The sequence below is a fragment of the Camellia sinensis genome, chromosome 10, assembly GCF_055761805.1.
Source record: "Camellia sinensis isolate YWXY chromosome 10, ASM5576180v1, whole genome shotgun sequence".
Taxonomy (NCBI): Eukaryota; Viridiplantae; Streptophyta; class Magnoliopsida; order Ericales; family Theaceae; genus Camellia; species Camellia sinensis.
In genome coordinates, this window is record NC_138970.1 from 59,022,502 (window position 1) to 59,040,933 (window position 18,432).

General features: G+C 37.0%; 1 protein-coding gene and 1 long non-coding RNA gene across 3 annotated transcripts; one reads left to right on the plus strand and one right to left on the minus strand.

Annotated features, from left to right (window-relative positions):
* The first annotated feature begins 361 nt into the window (after nucleotides 1–361).
* LOC114267271 (NAC domain-containing protein 2-like) lies at nucleotides 362–1,886 on the plus strand. The gene is made up of 4 exons (XM_082890089.1): nucleotides 362–533; nucleotides 642–928; nucleotides 1,511–1,621; nucleotides 1,710–1,886. Exons 1-4 carry the CDS (start codon nucleotides 362–364, stop codon nucleotides 1,884–1,886), a joined length of 747 nt encoding a protein of 248 aa, XP_082746215.1.
* An 11,373-nt stretch (nucleotides 1,887–13,259) lies between these two features.
* Nucleotides 13,260–15,111, minus strand: LOC114267269 (uncharacterized). Of its 2 annotated transcripts, XR_014342059.1 has the most exons (7): nucleotides 15,013–15,111; nucleotides 14,762–14,920; nucleotides 14,602–14,656; nucleotides 14,336–14,404; nucleotides 14,209–14,253; nucleotides 14,061–14,123; nucleotides 13,260–13,504 (listed from the first exon to the last, which is right to left on the minus strand). It is a non-coding gene; the product is annotated as an uncharacterized LOC114267269 (long non-coding RNA). The 2 variants fall into 2 exon arrangements; XR_003630893.2 differs by lacking the exon at nucleotides 15,013–15,111 and having other exon boundaries at nucleotides 14,762–15,010.
* Between the last annotated feature and the right edge of the window lie 3,321 nt (nucleotides 15,112–18,432).

Here is an 18,432-nt window from a genome sequence, read left to right on the forward strand (position 1 = left end):
AGATTGGTTATACTTAGATGATCCAAGCCACGTTATCATTATACTGGTCATAATTCTAGCTAGAGGCTACAATACTATCTCACACTTCTAAATATGGTATATACAAAGACCTATCATTGTCCACACAAATAAGTCACTAGTTAAGACAAAGGGTTGCTTTCCTTTTATTTCATAGAACCACCACATGTAATTGATTTAATCCTATTTTATTAGCCAACATCAATGCCCTAATCTGCATGAGAATACACCATATATAACCAGTACACTGTGCTCTCTAATTCATATACACCTCCCTCGATAATATCGGTAGTTAATTCATCCTAGGTTCCTCCATTAACAATAAAGAACAACGCCCTCTACCATGGAGAAAAAACCCAACTCAAATACTCAACTTCCACCTGGTTTTAGGTTCCACCCAACTGATGAGGGGCTCATCGTGCACTATTTGAGAAACAAAGCAACCTCAAGTTCACTGCCTGCAGCTATTATAGCTGAAGTTGATCTCTACAAGTGCAACCCTTGGGAGCTACCAAGTCTGTGTTGTTGCACCCAACACTTTGTTGTTGAAATCTTCTTTCATTGTTTTGACGGTCAAACTTACTAAACGAAAAAGAAATTTTTTTTTTCCCTCTTTTAAACAGGGAAAGCTTTGTTTGGCAAGGAGGAATGGTACTTCTTCACCCCAAGGGATGCGAAGTACCCTAACAGAGTGAGGCCTAATAGGATGACAGCTTCAGGTTATTGGAAAGCTACGGGAACTGATAAACCAATTCGCAGTTCATGTGGAACAAGGATAATTGGAGTGAAAAAAGCTCTGGTGTTCTATAGAGGACGCCCTCCAAGAGGAATCAAGACGGACTGGAACATGCAGGAGTACAGATTGCCTGAAGCAACGATGTTGACTTCCAAGCGAAAAGAATGCATAAGGGTAAGTTGTTTTGCATGATATCTAGCTTTCATTTACGTTCCATTTGCTTCAGCCAAAAACATTTTCCAGCGAAAAACTTTCAGAGAACACTTTCCTATGTTTGGCTGCATCCTTGAAACTAATGTACTAATGGTTGTATTCGTGGTGGTGGTGGTGGAGAGGCGGTGGTGGCGGCTGCAGTGGTGATGGTGGTGGTGAAGGTGATGGTAGCGGTGGTAGTGCGGTGCCACTGGCACGATGTTAGTTCGGAAAACGTTTTTGGCCCAAATAGGCTTGTTTTCCGTTGACTTTCGTTTTCTGTTATGCCAAACACCAGCACAAACAAATGGAGTGTTAACAAGAAGTGGATGTTCTTATGAATCACTGGATCCAACATGAGGGTTGAACCTTTCATGCCACTTCTTGCATTGGCATAGTCTACAACAAGCTCTAAGCAGCTCCTCTTCTCATGAGTTTCCAACAACACATGCAGACACAATACACATTTCATATATCAACTCAATACCAGTAAAAGAATATTGATAATTTTTCTATTTTTTTACATTAAGCACAGATTGATTGAAATGCTTTTCTTCTTAACAGTTGGATGATTGGGTACTCTGCCGGGTTCGGCAGAAAAACAGTACAAGGAACAGTTTGGAAGATCAATTTGGTTCTAGAAATGAACCACTTTGTGAAGAACATGCTCTACGAGTACAAATGCCAAACATGAAATGGTCAGAGAATTTCTGTACAGAGATTGCCTGGTGTTACCATTAATCATTGAGTCTTCCATGGACAGTTTCTAGCACAAGCTTTGAAGCTAGCAAAACCTCTACTTCAGTCTGTGAAGGCTATTCTGACACAAACTATTCACAATACGCGGTCCCACCTTTTGACAGTTCGATCGATGGACATAAGAGAAAGTAGCCCACTGAAGGAACTCAATATGAGAATTTCATCCAACCCAAGAAGGTAGCTGACAGAGATGATCGATGGAGCGATGACAGAACTGAATCAAACTCATGTATTACAAACTAGTCTGAAGGTAACAACTTCAACACCAACCAATGGAATTCTATAATCCAATATCAAGAGTTTAATCACTTGCACTTCGCAGAAGGTGAGTGAAGTATTCAGGAAACCATATGGTAATAACATCTGTGTTTTTTCTGGAAGTGAATGTATGTTTCATATTTTTAAAGATGTTGGAATGTGTCAAATAAGTCTTGTATAACAAGGTAGTGGGCCACAGCAAACACAGTGATTTATTTCACTAGGAATGCTTCATAAAAAGAATTTCTAACTAGAATAACATGGCACTATTACTTCAGAAAATAATAACAATGATGATAGATATTTGTTATGAAATAATTAGAAACTAACTTGCCGTGTCACTCTACTAGTGAATTTCTAGTTATAAATTCTGTTTGTGTAAATACAATGCACATAAATGGGTATGTTGTAGATATCTGTGTAATATATATACATATATTGCAACTAAAAGTTTACTCTCCAAGCATGTGAATCTTTGGGTTAAATGAAACTGTTACAAGCTTATAAATTATTGAATTTTTTCTTTGCAATTAATGAATGAAGTGGCTAGACATGTTGAAGACAAGATTACATGAGATATGATAATTGTTAAAAGTATTGATCAATGAAATTATAGTAGAATAAGGGGTTGTTTGGGATAATCTAAATAAGTGTACTTTTTGACTTTTTATGAAATATGGGTTGAGTTTGGGTTGGGTTTGAAGTGATGTGTTAGAGAGATGATGTGACTTAAATAAGATAAACCAAACCAAACCAAACCAAGCCTTAAGTCCCATCAAATGGGGTCGGCTACATGAATCCTTCTTCTCCACGCGGCCCTATCAAAGGCCATTTCATTAGTCAAATTAAGTAGATTCATATCTCTATTTATAACGCTAGGCAACGTTAATCTAGGCCTACCCTGTCCCCTAACACTTCCATCTATCATTACAGTATCGCATCTCTTCACTACTGTCTCTGTTGGTCTCCGTTGAATATGACCAAACCATCTCAAACGATTCTCTCTCAACTTATCTTCTATCGGTGCTACTCCTACCCATTCCCGAATACACTCATTCCTAATCCTGTCCTGTCTAGTCTTACCACACATCCACCTTAGCATTCTCAACTCAGCCACACTCATCTTATCTACATGTTGTTTCTTGGTTGCCCAACACTCCGTCCCATACAACATAGCTGGTCTAATAGCCGTTCTATAGAACTTACCTTTTAGTCTAATGGGTATTCGTTTATCGCACAATACCCCAGACGCACTTCTCCACTTACACCATCCTGCCTTAATCCTATGGGCCACATCTGCATCAATCTCTCCCGCTGTTGTGATAATCGACCCTAAATAACGAAAATGTTCACTCTTAGGCAGTTCTTGGTTCTCAATCTTCACTTCTCCTCTGCTTTCATTGTTACTGTTACTAAATTTACACTCCATGTACTCTGTCTTAGTTCTGCTTATCCGAAATCCTTTAGATTCAAGAGTTTTTCTCCAAATCTCCAACTTTGTGTTAACTCCTTCTCTAGTCTCATCTACTAACACAATATCGTCTGCAAACAGCATACACCATGGCACGTCATCCTGAATATTTATCGTCAACTCGTCCATAACTAAAGCAAAAAGATAAGGACTTAAGGTAGATCCTTGGTGTAACCCTACAGTGATAGGAAATTCATTTGTCTCTCCAGCTGGTGATCTAATAGTGGTCACCACCCCTTCATACATGTCTCTAATCACGTCAATGTAGCCTTTTGTCACCCCTTTCTTCTCTAACGCCCACCATATTATATCTCGGGGCACTCTGTCATATGCTTTCTCAAGGTCGATAAACACCATATGAATGTCTCTTTTCTTTTCTTTATATTTTTCTATAACTCTCCTCAAAAGATAGATCGCTTCCATTGTTGACCTACCAGGCATAAACCCAAATTGATTCTCTGACACCTCTGTTATGTCTCGCAATCGGTGTTCCATCACCCTCTCCCACACTTTCATTATATGACACATTAGCTTAATTCCTCTATAGCTGTTACAATTCTGGACATCACCTTTATTCTTATAAATTGGCACTAAAATACTCTTCCTCCACTCATCTGGCATGTTTCTAGTCAACAAAATTTTGCTAAACAACCTAGTCAACCAAGCAACTCCCTTTTTACCCAAACACTTCCAAGCTTCAATAGGGATATCATCAGGTCCTAAAGCCTTATTTGATTTCATCTTCTTAAGTGCAATCTCTACTTCAAAGTTCCTAATCCTGCGATAGAATCTATAGTCCTGGTTTATCGTATTACTGATTATTTCTTCCCCTATTGTCCTACTTCCATGTTCCTCATTTAACAATTTCTCAAAATACTTCTTCCATCGTTCCTTAATCTCATCATCCTTCACCAATACCTTAGAATCCTCACTCTTGATGCACTTTACTTGATTAAAATCTCTTGTTTTCCTCTCCCGTATCTTAGCAAGTTTGTATACCCTCTTCTTTCCCTCCTTACTATCTAGTCTAGTGTATAGGTCATCATAAACTTTCAACTTAGTCTCTCTCACTACTTTCTTGACCTCCTTATTAGCCAATCTATAGCTCTTAAGGTTTTCCTCAGTTCTATCCTTCTGCCACTTTTTAAAGCACTCTTTTTTTGCCTTAACTACCGCTTGGACCTCTTCCCTCCACCACCAAGTTTCCCTAGAGCTGGGTCCCGTTCCTTTCGATTCTCCAAGCACTTCCCTTGAGATTCTCCTCATACAATTAGCCATCGAATTCCACATAGTGTTAGCATCACCTTCTAAGTCCCAAGCACCTTCCTTATCCATTCGATTTTTAAATATTTCTAATTTTTCCCCTTTTAAGTCCCACCATCTTGTCCTACGACGCCCACCATCCTTCCTAACTTGGTATTGCCCTCTAAAATATAAATCTATTACCAAAATCCTATGTTGAGAGACCAGACTCTCACCAGGAATCACCTTACAATCATTGCATTTTAGACAGTCCACTTTTCTCACTAAGAAATAATCTATTTGGCTCTTAACTAATCCACTCTTAAAGGTTATCAAATGCTCCTCCCTCTTCTTATACATAGTATTGGCCACCACCAGGTCAGAAGCCAACGCAAAATCTAAGATTCTCTCTCCAGCCTCATTTCTGTCACCAAAACCGTATCCACCATGCACCCTTTCATAACCTACTTTATCTATGCCCACATGGCCATTAAAATCTCCACCTATAACCAAGTTCTCTCCTACGGGTATCTCCTGTAAGATCTCATCCATTTGCTCCCAAAAATCCCTCTTAGTCTGATCATCTAACCCTACTTGAGGGGCGTAAGCGCTAATAATATTCACTATATTCCCTCCAATAACTAGTTTAATTAGCATAATCCTATCTCATTTCCTAGTGACCGCCACCACGCTTTCCACAAGACCCTTGGCAATTATGATTCCTACCCCATTTCTGCGTCTATCCTTACCACTATAATAAAGTTTAAAACCAGTATCCTCAATTTCCCTAGCTTTCTCTCCCGTCCACTTAGTTTCTTGTATGCAAGCTATACTAACTCTCCTCCTAATCATAACATCTACCAATTCCATCGTCCTACCAGTTAAGGTTCCTATGTTCCAAGTGGCTATCCTAAACCTATAGTCTTGGACTAGCTTCTTTACCCGCGCTCGTCCAGAAAAACGCGGAAACCTTTGCCCATTTTTCACCGCACCCAGGCGTCGATGCGGCGCCCCTTGCTCACTTTTCGAAACACCCGGAGGCAGGCGCAACGCGTCACTTAAGGGGAACGACCTAGCATTTAAACGATTCAAAGTAGGATTCATTTTCATAAGGGATCCGAGCGGCTTTTTTATGTGTTGGCTGTCGGCTACCTAACACACAACCCTCCTCCTTAACCCGGGCTTGGGACCGGCGGAGTTGTTAACAACCCCGGCGGAGTTATGTGACTTAAATAAGATGATGTGACTTAAATAGGATAGTGACTTTTTGACTTTTTGCCTTTTTCAAGACATGCCAAACTTGGCCTAAATGTTTTCAGAGTAGAGAACAGCTTTAGATTAAGAGGTTTTGAATATATGAGACTATGATCAAATAGATGAAATATAACTTAACAAAAACATACATAAATTAAAAATAATGAATATCACACCCCTATAGATTTTAAAAGGGTACCATTTTGTTATCTATAGTCAAATCAATAATGAGAGAAATTTGATAATGTATATCACAACGACATGGGTGAAATGTAAGAACTATAAGACCAACCAATTCTTATAATAGAAAATGTTTGAAAGTTACTTAACATGATATAGTAAGACAAACATACTTGAATTGTGGAAGTTGAGATGTATGCAATTGTGAAAAGATGTCACCTTGGTAAGAAATTATTTAGGAGTGAATTCTCTAGTGTGTTGGTTAGAAAGATTTTTGATGTTCCATTTAAGCTTTGGATAGAAGATGGTTTCACTTGAATCTAAGGACTTTAGGATAAGTAGAACTAAGACAGAGTATATGCAGTGTAATTTTAATAATAATAACATTGGAAACAGAGCAAAAGTGAAGATTGAGAACCAATAACTACCTAAGAGTGGACATTTTCGTTATTTAGAATTAATTATCACAACGGTTGGGGAGATTAGAGTGAATATAGTCCATAGAATTAAGGAAGGGTGACTTAAGTGGCGGAGTGCGTCTGGGGTATTATGTGATAAACAAATAGCCACTAAACTAAAAGGAAAGTTCTATAGAACGGCTATTAGACCAACAATATTGTATGTGATGGAATGTTGGGCAACTAAGAAATAACATGTAGATAAGATAAATTTGCTGAGATGATGATGCTACGGTGGATATGTGGCAAGACTAGAAAAGACAAAATTAGGAATGAGTATATTCGTAAATGGGTAGGAATAGTATCAATAAAAGACAAGTTGAGAGAGAATAGATTGAGATGGTTTGGTCATATACAACGAAGGCCAACAGAGGTAGTAGTAAAGAGAGATGTGATACAGTGACATAGATGGAAGTGTTAGGGGAAGGGCAGACCTAAATTGACATGGGCGAATGTAGTAAATAGATATATGAATCTCCTTAATTTGACTAACCAAATGGTCATTGATCGAGTCAAGTGGAGAAAAATGATTCATGTAGCTGACCCCATTTAATGGGATTTAAGGCTTGGATTGGTTTGGTTTCGTTTATAGAAGACAGTTTTAGCTATGTGGCGAATGTGATTGGCAATATACTCGATCCCATTGTAGACCCCATTGTAGGCTTATTTTGCCAAAGTGTGTATTGAAATTTAAGCAAATAAGGAGATTCCAAATTCCTTCATACTTAATTTAGGTTATGAGGACCGTTATGAAATTAGAGTTGAAGTGTTAAGGAAACCCCAAAAATGTGATGAATGCAAGGCTTGTAGTCATTAATCATGGTTTCTAGCTCCTCAACCAAACAAGAATGGTTAGTTAAAAATGATAACGGGGAAACAATACCCAACGAATGGGCGGAAGGCCAAAAAGTGAAATGGTAAGGACGTCATGCATGCTTGCCCGAAGAAAAAGCTTGAGGTGACCTCTATGTCCACTTATCCAACTTTATCAAATATTTTTGATGTGTTATCAGCATGTGTTCCAAATGAGATTCTAGGGGTCGAGATGAAGAGTAAAGGAAAATTATAGACAAAAGATGTGAGTATTACTTAAAAGGAAAATGCTACGGATGATATGATCCACAAATAGCGACAGTCACAGAGCATACTCTTTCTGTGTTAAGTCCAAAAGTAGAAAAAGGTAATCGATTATAACTTGAAGTTGGAAAAACTAGAAAACAGATGATAAAGCTTCCACAACTCTAATACCAAATAAGCAGACACAGAAGGAAGTACAATCACAAAGGAGAAAATAAGATCCTTGAGGAGAATACAAAGACATGATTTTATTTAGCACACAAGAACTACAGAATACAAGCTTCAGGGAGAGATGGATGGCCATTTAGCCTCAAAACACTCCTTTTATTGGTAATAAAAAAAAAGCAGCCAAGGATGAAACTAGAAGGATTATGGATACCACTCCTTTTAGAGATGAGAACAAAAGGAGCCTTAAAGAGAAATTCAAATTCCAATTTTGGTTGAGTTTTCAAAATCAGTTTTTGAAAATTTACAAAAACTAGTTTGGTGAAAGAAAAAAAAAATCATTATTTTCATATAGTTTTCTCTTTTTGGGGACGAAAATAATTTTAGAAAATTAAAAAATAAATTAGTTTGGTGTTTATTTTTGTCAAACTAATTTGTAATTTTTTGAAAAATTTCAAAAGCAGATTTTGAAAACTCAACCAAACAAATTGCAAGGGAAAAGAAGTCATGCCCAAAGCCTTTTAGTAAGAGTTCACACTCTAATTGATATAAAGAGATGTGGGCTAGTAGTTTTATTTGTTTATTGTATAGTTTTTGAGTTATATATGCCTAAGCCTTTGGGTTGTGAGAAGAAGTGTTCTAGATGGGTGCGGTTTGTTAGTTAATAATTTGGTTTTTGTGCTTTGGCCTAGTCCCTCAAGTTGTGAGGGTTTTACTTTCTCTGTTTGGTTAGATCCTGTTTTTATGTTGCCTAAGAGTTGTGTTGCCTCGAAGGTTTATTTTTTACGGACACTTAGCGTCATGTCCCAAGCCTCATTACATCTCTCTTTTTGGTAATAAAATTGCTCACTTACCATGCGCACACACACACACAACAAAACTGAGAATCTGAGATAAATAAGACAAAAATGTAATAAATAAGAAGTGGCAATATAAAAATAAACTAGGTGAACATAAGTTCGAATGGTTTGACTGTTACTAGTAACTACACAGATGATAAAGAGTGGCATTATCGACATTGGGGGTGTTGCTGATGAGTGCAAGCTTGTAAGCTCCTTGTACTCTTTTCAGCTCTATTAATAAAGACTTGCTTCGAGTAAGCTTGTCACACCCCAAAACTTTGTTTTTTTATAAGTTCAGATGCTATAAATATGTAAGTGCATAAATTTGTTATTAGCTTTTATGTTGAGTATGTTAAATTTTAGCTGCTGGGATGAGTTAGGAAATTTGTGTATATGCTAGAGTCCTAGACATTGTGTAAATTTAATATTATGTGCAAGGCATGATCTCATATTTGGTAACTAATGATTTTTTTGCAGTTGAAATGAATTTAGGTTAATTAGAAAATATGTTGGTTAAGGTATTTTTTTATTGAAATTAAATTATGGTGCAAACTTATGTATGAAATAATATTTCCAAATATGGATTTGTTTGAGCTAGAATGTGATTAATGTTGTTATGTATGTTTACTTATGTGATACAGCTCAGGAGAGGAATCTGATAAAAGTTTAGCAATGCTGGAGTTAAAAGAGGAGTTGCAAGACCAAATAAAGTGACCAATTAATTTATCTTATTCTTAATCTTAGAGAGCATTAGAGTTCTGTTTGATGATTTAAGTGAGTGTTTTATTATGCTCTTACCTTATAGGATTAACGGAAAAGGATTTTGTAACTGTAGTCATGGATGTAATGGTATTCATAAGGGTGACAAAATAAGGATTTGGTACTCAATTGTTAGTATGTATAGACATTGTTATAAAAAGAGCCACATCGGGATTTTTGATCATCTACTGCTATTGATGCTTGCTTCGGTGAATTATAAAGTCTTTTTCTCAATACTCTATTGTGTTCATTTTTTCCTTTTTTTTTTTTTCTCTTTGTTGCTGTTTTACAGCAATTTTGTATTAAAGTAAATTTCAAGTCCTTAGAAACTGCTTTTATACTTCAAGGCAAGGAGAGGACAGCTGACAAAAATTAACACTTTCTAGTAGATTAGACCCAGCAAGTGGTAGCCCTTGCATAGGAAGTGCAAAAACTTGCAAAAGGAGCTACGATTTAGTTGAGGATATGATATAAAGGCTTCAATGTCCAAAAAAGCAGAGATAAACTCATTCTATGAGGAAGAAGAGAGGCCACCAACTACGTACTACGTCTATTTTGTGGAACATCATCAAAATTCAGAGTCTATAAATTGCCACGTGATTATGTGTTTTAAAATACTGATGTATTAATGTGGCTCTTTCACAATCATTGATTATGGCACTTGAAGTGGAATGTAATGTTTCTCAAGTCAGTTTGGTAGAATCTTAGCCAAAGAAGTAAACCTATTGCATCTTAAGCAAGAAGTTAACGATGTAAGGAAATTGTATAAATGTAGAATTTTATGTTGTGGTGCAAGCGTTGAAGCTTACAATTTTGTCCTTGAGCATGAGGATAGTTCACAAAACCAAGTTGCAAATGCATTGAGTTGTAGAATGATTTAATACTTTATTTGTTAAGGTAATTGAATCTGATGCTGTTGAAGGCATTTATTCACTGAATACTTTTCAAACTCATTGTGAATCAAATATGGAGAAGATGGAAATTTTCTAATCCAAGAGCTACATGGAAGGGGTATAATCCATCTTAGGCAAGATAAAGTTGTTCTCTTCTTGGAAGACAAATGTTATAGGCCTAGTATATGGCGGGATGTTGAACAGACGAGCAATAGGTGTCACACTCATCAGTTAGCTACGGGCCAGTCACAAGATAATGACTCCCAATTGCGACTGTTAATTGTGATCATGTGAGTTGGTGGTTGATCAGTTTTTCAAGATAACACATTTTATTCTATGTACTCGAACTGCCATATATTATTGGCGGTCAAGATACTGTAGCCTGTAGGAAGTAGGGATGTAAAATAGTCGACCAGTCGACAGGTTTTTCATCAGTTTTGCTTCGGTAGCCTGCTTTTGTATTTTGGGGACAAAGTGAATCAAAACCAACAGAGATCCCATTCACCCATTTCAAATCTATTATTTATTGCATTTAGTGCATGATTATACATAAAGTCCTTGCCAAATTTTTCATAATATACTATAAAACTTATCCTACTCATGAATCCCATTTACTCTCTCTCTCTCTCTCTCCCCCACCATTATTCTTTGCTATCACTTCCCTCTGCTCCTCTCCCTTTTCCCCATTAGATGATGGGTGTCTGCAATGCTACTATTTCAGTCCATCAATGGTGGAATCATAGTCATTCGTGGAGATCTTCAGGTAGGTGGCATAGTCAGGTTTGGCAGTGCCTTCCATGAAGAAATCAAAGAGGGAAAGCGATTAAGCAAAGGGCAATATGAGAGCAAATGAGAAGCAAAGGAGAAAAATTAGACATAAGGTGTGCCTTTTTCATCCTTAGAATGGAATTTTTTGTTGGTATTTTTTTATGAAGTATGATAATCAAATTAGAATTCTAAAATTGTTTTGTTCTGATATTCACTATTTACATTGAATTTTGGGGAAATGGAATTCAGGTTTGATTTGTAAAATTGAAACTTTCTATGCAAATTGGTTTAATCAGTGAAATACAATGTTTAGTTATCTTAACTGGTGTCAAAATTCGGGTTTGAATTGCCAACCTAGTAAAACAACCTAAACTGAATCGCACAATTCAAAAACTGAAAGATCAATAATATGACTATTATCTATTAGAAGAAAAAAAAAGATGGATATATCAAGTAGAGCTAGCCGAAGGAAGGGCACTAACACGAGTGAGTTTCTGTTCCATTTTATAGAACTGATGTTGGACTGGGGGATTGTCGTATGTTTTAGGTGAGGTTTTCTGAAGGAGTATCCACATCTCCAATGGTACCATAAGAACAAAACAAAAACATTTGTCTCGACTCTTAACCTCAAAAATAGTGAGACCCTTTGACAGGGGCCACTTTCTCCCATCTTTCAGAAGGGTGAGGATCTCCAGCTAGACTAGAACCTCCTCCTCACCTCTCACACAAACTGATGTTTGCCACAATTGGCTAGCAAGACTTGGGGGCCTCTTGTAGCTTGGTATAAAGCCATAGTGTGGTTTTCAGATAGTTTCATGGCCAATATTGCGTCCAAGGTGTGGTCTTCGAGTTGTGTCATGATCCATTCTGAGAATTGGGAATCATGTGGCTTAGTGGCTAAGAGCAAAGTCTCATCAGGGTGTGGATGATGTCTTCACCTCCACTAATCGACGACAGACACTTATCTTGATACCATTAACATCATAAGGTCCTTATCAGATTATCATAGAGAAGAATCCTAACTTGATCACAAATCATTTCTATTTTAATTGCAACACAAGGCCCCCTTACATACTAGGACTTCAACTTTATCTCAATCTCTTTTTCTTTTTTGATAAGTAACTTTACCTGAATCTCCTCTGCTTATAAAAGGAAGGCTCCTCTCCTCATTTGGATCATATATTCACCAACTATTCCTTTGGGTCCTACACTACTTGCGTTGCTCTTTACTTGCGGTAATCTCCATCATTTCCAACTAAACGTTTGCAGTATCCATTTCTCCAATGCTTACATTTGGACCCTCTACACCAAAAAACAAAGAAAAGGCTAATTCCTTGGAACATTTAATAGCCATTAAATGCCATAAACAAGAGGGAAAAGAAGACCCAAGAGACAATCATTTTTATTTAGCTAGAAAAGTGGGCAAACACCACTGAATGTTGGCTACATCCTATGCTAATATTATTCGGATTGAATTTACAACTCTTCTTAGGTTTTAAAAAAGAAAAACGGTTATACTATTGAATGCTGGCCACATCCTATGCTACTAATTTCCGATCGATTTTACAACTTTTCTATGGTAAGGAGGATGTTATAGGATAGAGCACCAAACATCGCTTATTCGACTACTTTGTTGTCTGTAGTAAATAGCATGTCTACAATATCATGGTATCATATGAGTAAGTTTAAGGACTATAACACAAAATTGTTCACATAACAACCCAGCTATAACTGAAAGGTTAACTTTAATAATGTTTCCATGGTTTTATAGAGAGAGAGAGAGAGAGAGAGAGAGAGAGAGAGAGAGGGAAAAAATTATGAGAAGAGATTAAAACCACAAGGAGATTTCTATGAAAAAGTGATGCATAACAATCTTTTGTTGTAAATCAACTCAATAAAATCCTGAACTCTTGCTCTTTAGTACAAACACGAATTCATTTTTTTAACATTCAACTGGGCCAATCCCTAATTTAATCCTAACAGCAAATATCGTAGGCTTTAATTGCAGATTTTTCAAGATCGGTTTTTATAGGAGTTTCACTTAATGCAACCCTAGCTTACAAATTCATCCAATTTTGGTTCTTCCCTTATAGGTTGCACAAATACCATAAGTGGTGTTTACAGGAGTCACAACATTAATCATATGCATAGAATAGAAATATAATATCTTAAATTAAAGAGACAAAATGAAAGCTGGAACAAATATACATTATTAATCCAGAAATGTCTGATGTACCGAAAGTTGTATTTGAAAGACAAAGGTACAGAAATAGTAGTCAAAACTATTAGCAAAGACATACACACATCGGGAAAACAAATCATCTCCAAAATAAGCACATAACAAGGCCTTAATCATCGCAAATCAATACCAGACAAAGCCAAAATCACAAGCAGAAACAGTAGCCCATCGATCATCTTAATTCTTCAATACACTGCATGTACAACAACCATCAGAATGACTGCTTAAAATACTAAACCAAACGAGAAGGAAATTTGAAAAATCAAATGTTGACCAAACAATCAAATTTCAGGCCAGACAAGTATGAGAATCAATCTAACGATTGTTATTTCATTGAAATGCACTAAGGTAGTGAAAAGAAATGGATTAACAGGAGAAACTGAATCAAGCAAGAAGAAGATCCAACCAGAATAACCATGCACTCAGCTTTATAAGTTCAATTATTGGCTTCTAACTATAAGTTCACCCATGCATGAAATTATTTTCTAGAGTCCATTAAGCATGTCAGTTATTACTAAGAATTAGATAAAACATTTTCTTTCCATTTTTGAGAGAAAGTGAAACTTACTTGTATAGATAGGTGGCAATCCCAAGAATTATGCACAACAATATAATATCAATACAGAAATTTTGATTGGACCTCAGTTGAAACAAATCAAAACTTTCTGTCACGTAGCACAGCTAATCTCTCTCTCCCTCTCTCTCAAAGTAATGCAAATCTACAGAAAATACAGTGGCAGATCAATCACCTGGTTAACAGTATCTTTAAGTCTCACAATGGTGTTCTTAAGGTCAGATGCTGCCTTGTCGACCTGTAGGATGTGAAAAAACACACCATTAATACTTTAAGAATACTTGTAGCTTCAGATATTACCAGGACAGGACGAGTTCTCAAACCTTAGTATCAATCTCGTCCATTAAAGGAACTTGCCTATCCATTTCCTATATGAATTGCAAAGTCATAAATTGATGCGCACAAAATGGGACAAAGTAACATATACAAATGCACAAGGCAGCAGCAAACCTTATTCAAATCATGGGCCATGTTTTTCAACGTATCCAAACCTTCTGATGTCACTTCCAATCCTTGGTCCTGTGTGAACGTCAAAGTAAAACACATTATTTTTATTTTTTATTTGGAATCAATAGAACAACGAATGCAAAAACCACAGAAGAACAAATCCTCATCAGAAAGAAAAAAAATCAAATTTCCCTCCAATTTAAAAAAAAAAGGTGTTCAACTCTAAATAATTATGTGCTTGTTTCATTTTTTGCATTTCATATTCTTGCCTGAATTGGTTGGACTCTTTTGTTTGCTGGAAGTATTCACTGTTGAACTGTCCATCTATGATCCAAATGAAACAAATAATTGAACAACAAATCTCAAGTAAGAGTCTCCCAGAAAAAAAAATGAGGGAAAAAAAAGAGTAGAATAAAGACAGCCAATCACCTGAATCAAACTTGATTTCTATGCGGGAAGCCAAACCTGTCCAGCCTCCAGATTGTTTGGGAGAGCTGTAGTTCCATCTGGTATGGCTTGAATCCTATCTGGCAGAGCAAGGATCAAATCATTACGGGCAGCAAGTTCTTATGTCGAAAGCCCCTTAACCTGAAAGTAAGATTTATTATTGATGCAACATCCATCAAATGGTTAAACAAATCTAATAGGCTTTAGAAGCTTAAGACAACGGCCATGGGTACCATGGTTATCAAGACGCTTTTTCCGTCAAAAGGAAGGGGCCCATGGAAGTTTTGAAAGTCTCCAATTATAATAATATGAAGTCTATTTGGAAGTAGCTCGACAGATTGTAATGCCCCGAAATAATTAATACTAACCCACCACATAATAGTACTACAATTGATCGACATCCTCATCACTTCTATTCATCATATCTTTGATCATTACAAAAGATGGCATATGCAATATATATTCAAGAATCCTAGATTCTGAATTTATAACATATGGCATGGATACAAGAGTACAAGGAAAATAGAATCAAATAAAAAAATGCCCCAATAGCTACAACTTTCTAAGACATTACTTGGTTACAACAAAATGAGTTTAAACTTAATATAAGTGAAACCCAAGGCTTGAACAAAATAATTACATAAAGAAACCAAAAAGAAGCCTTAAACTTCGAGTCCTTTCAAGCTATGTCATTGGAGGGGGCATATCATCAACACCTGAAAGTTGTTTTCCACATAGGGTGAGCCAAAGCCCAGTAGAGTTGCTTTAACACAGCATATGAATCTTAATAAAATTATAAAGTTAATGCACATGCATGCCATTTTCCAAACATTGCTTGTTTTCCTTCTCAAAACCATGCAATGCAAGATTACATATCAATTCATGAAAATAATTATTTTATACATAAAATAATGCAATAGATACAAAACACTGAAAATATCTAGGTACATGTCTTCCAGTAGGCTATACAAGCACTACCAAAGCCATTTTACCGGTACTAACCAGAAGGATTGGCACCTGACTGCGCGGGTTTCTAGACTATCACCAAGGACACACAGACCAACATCATAACCACAACTACACCACCTAACCAGATTCACCAAGGTATTTACACATTTTTCTCAAAAACCAATACATTTAAAATGTTCAATATGTAATGATGCTCAATGCACAATGAATGAGAAATTAGTTTCAATTCAACCTAATCCTCATGCAATGTCTATAACAATCAAGACTATATCGATAACCCAAAACAGATATTTCTATTTAGTAGAAAATTTTCAATCAAAATATACAATTTCAACAATTACAAGGGAAGTGATACTACATATCCAACTCCACCATCATTATCAACATAACCATTATTCCAATTTTTTCAACATCTAACATCATTCCCCATTTTCCCTTTTCACAATTTCAAATATCCAAAATTAGGGCAAAACCCCATTTTCTTTCAAAATCAATTTTAAGAAAAGATTTCCACCATTTCCACCCTAGTCACCCATATCTACATTCCCATAACCATTTTCAAGAATCAAATTACAGGATGGAAGACAATTACCTTGAAAGAAAGCCTGAATTTGGCTTAAGACAGGGAGTCAGGGCTAATGATTGATCTCCAAAGACCACTTGGAAGATAGCTTCGAAGATAGGGGCAGCAAGCCCAGCAACCGGAGCAGTGGGTTCATAGATACCTAGGGTTCCAGATTGGTTTGTCATGCAGAACAAACCTAAAGTAATGCCTACCCAAAGAAAAAATTTTGGCGACAAGGGAAGAATGATCAAACCCCTCTTGGTAGCTCCAAATAATTGGGTGCTACTTAAAAACCCAAAGACACGGGAACTAGATATGATTCATGTGATCTCCAGGTCCCAAAGGAGGAAGATCCCGCGAAGATACACCCAGTATCAGAGGGACCTGAAAGAGAATGGAGAAAGTACTTCCTTGGCACAGTCAAAAAGCTAGACAGAAGAATGAGAAGGTTCAAAGCCTGGTCCTAAGATCAAAATGAGTGCCAACAGAGAATAATTGGGTAAAGTTCATGTTGAACTAAGAGCCAAAGAGAGATCCAGTCTAGCAAGCCTCGAAAAGGCCTTGATGGAGAGTAATGACGAAATAGATGAAGAAATTGAACTAGGCCAAGAAAAGGTATTGACTAAAGATGAAATGTTCGAAGCTTTCATGGCTGAACAAACCTTCATGGTTAAAAAGCCAACAGAGGTAGACCATTAACAAATTACTGCAAAGGAACCTACTAGCACTGAGGTACCAGAATGCAGTATGGAGGATGTTTCCCCAACATTAGAGCAAACCAATATGGAAGGAGAGCAGTCTCAGCCAGTGGTAAAATTTGTCTCATTCCCTTCAGTGCCAGTTAATATGGTTTATATGCTACCTCAGGAGTTTCAAGCCGAGGAGGAGAACCAAGAAGGCTAGGAGGATGACCCCGTTCCAGTTTCCAGTGAGGATTCACAAACCAGCATGGTCCAAGATGAATCTGAGGTGGCCAGGCCCATGGAAACTGATGAAGAGAGTAAAGATGGGAACATTAACCTCTCATACCCCTTCGAATATCCTACAGTATCCATGACCTAACATGTTAAGCCCTTATACATTAAGGCTTATTTCAATGGAATAGAAATGAGCAGAGTACTGGTAGACAATGGGGTAATAGCGAACCTGCTTCCAAGATCCTCTTTGAAGAAGTTTGGGAAAAGAAATCCCAAGTTGATCCTAACAAGCACAACCATTGCTGGTTTTACTGGGGACAAGTAGATAGCTTAGGACATTTTGCCTATCAACCTAAGTGTGAGAACCAGAGACTGTATGATAGCATTTTTTTGTTATAGACAGCAATGCCAAGTATAATGCTTTGCTTGGCAGGGATTGGATCCACACAAACAAATGTGTGCCTTCTTCTTTACATCAGAAGATAATGATAGCACTATGTAATGGGAAAACAGAGGAGATCAATGCAGATCCATAACCCTTTATTGCTTGTGCAGATTTTGTAGAGGCCAAAGTATACACTAAAGGGGTAGTACCACTTAGTGTCCTGAGGAAGTCTAATATAACAGCTGAAGTGACAGCTGATGAGAAAGTAGCACACCTGAAGCATCTAGTACAGGAAAATGATGATGATTGTAGGCAAAAGGATCAAGATCAAGAAGCCAGACCATTGGCTTTGATCAAATTTTCAGCATTAGACATAGAGTCGATAGTCCAGAAGGTGCAGGAAAAAAAAAAAAAAAAAAAGAAGCCATGATAATTGGTTGTAGTCAGAGGCAACAAAAGGCCAGACCTTTGGCTCTTGATAAGTACTGTGCGTTGGATATTGAAACTAAAGTCCAGGAAATTCAGGAAGAAAAGGCCCTATGGATAGATTTTTTCTATGAAGAAGAAAGTAAGGATGTTGAACTAGAAAGGGTAGGAGCAAAACAAGATGAAAGGGTTACTTTGAAGGTAGAAAAAGCCAAAGGGGGAGCATCATGGAGCACTCAAGTGCAAGATCCCTTGGAAGAAGTCAACCTAGGGAAAGGTTCAGTACAACAACCCACCTATATCAGTGCTTGGTTGGATCCTATTGACAAGAACCAATTGTTAGTTGCCTTGAAACAATATAAAGATTGTTTTGCTTGGTCTTACAATGAGT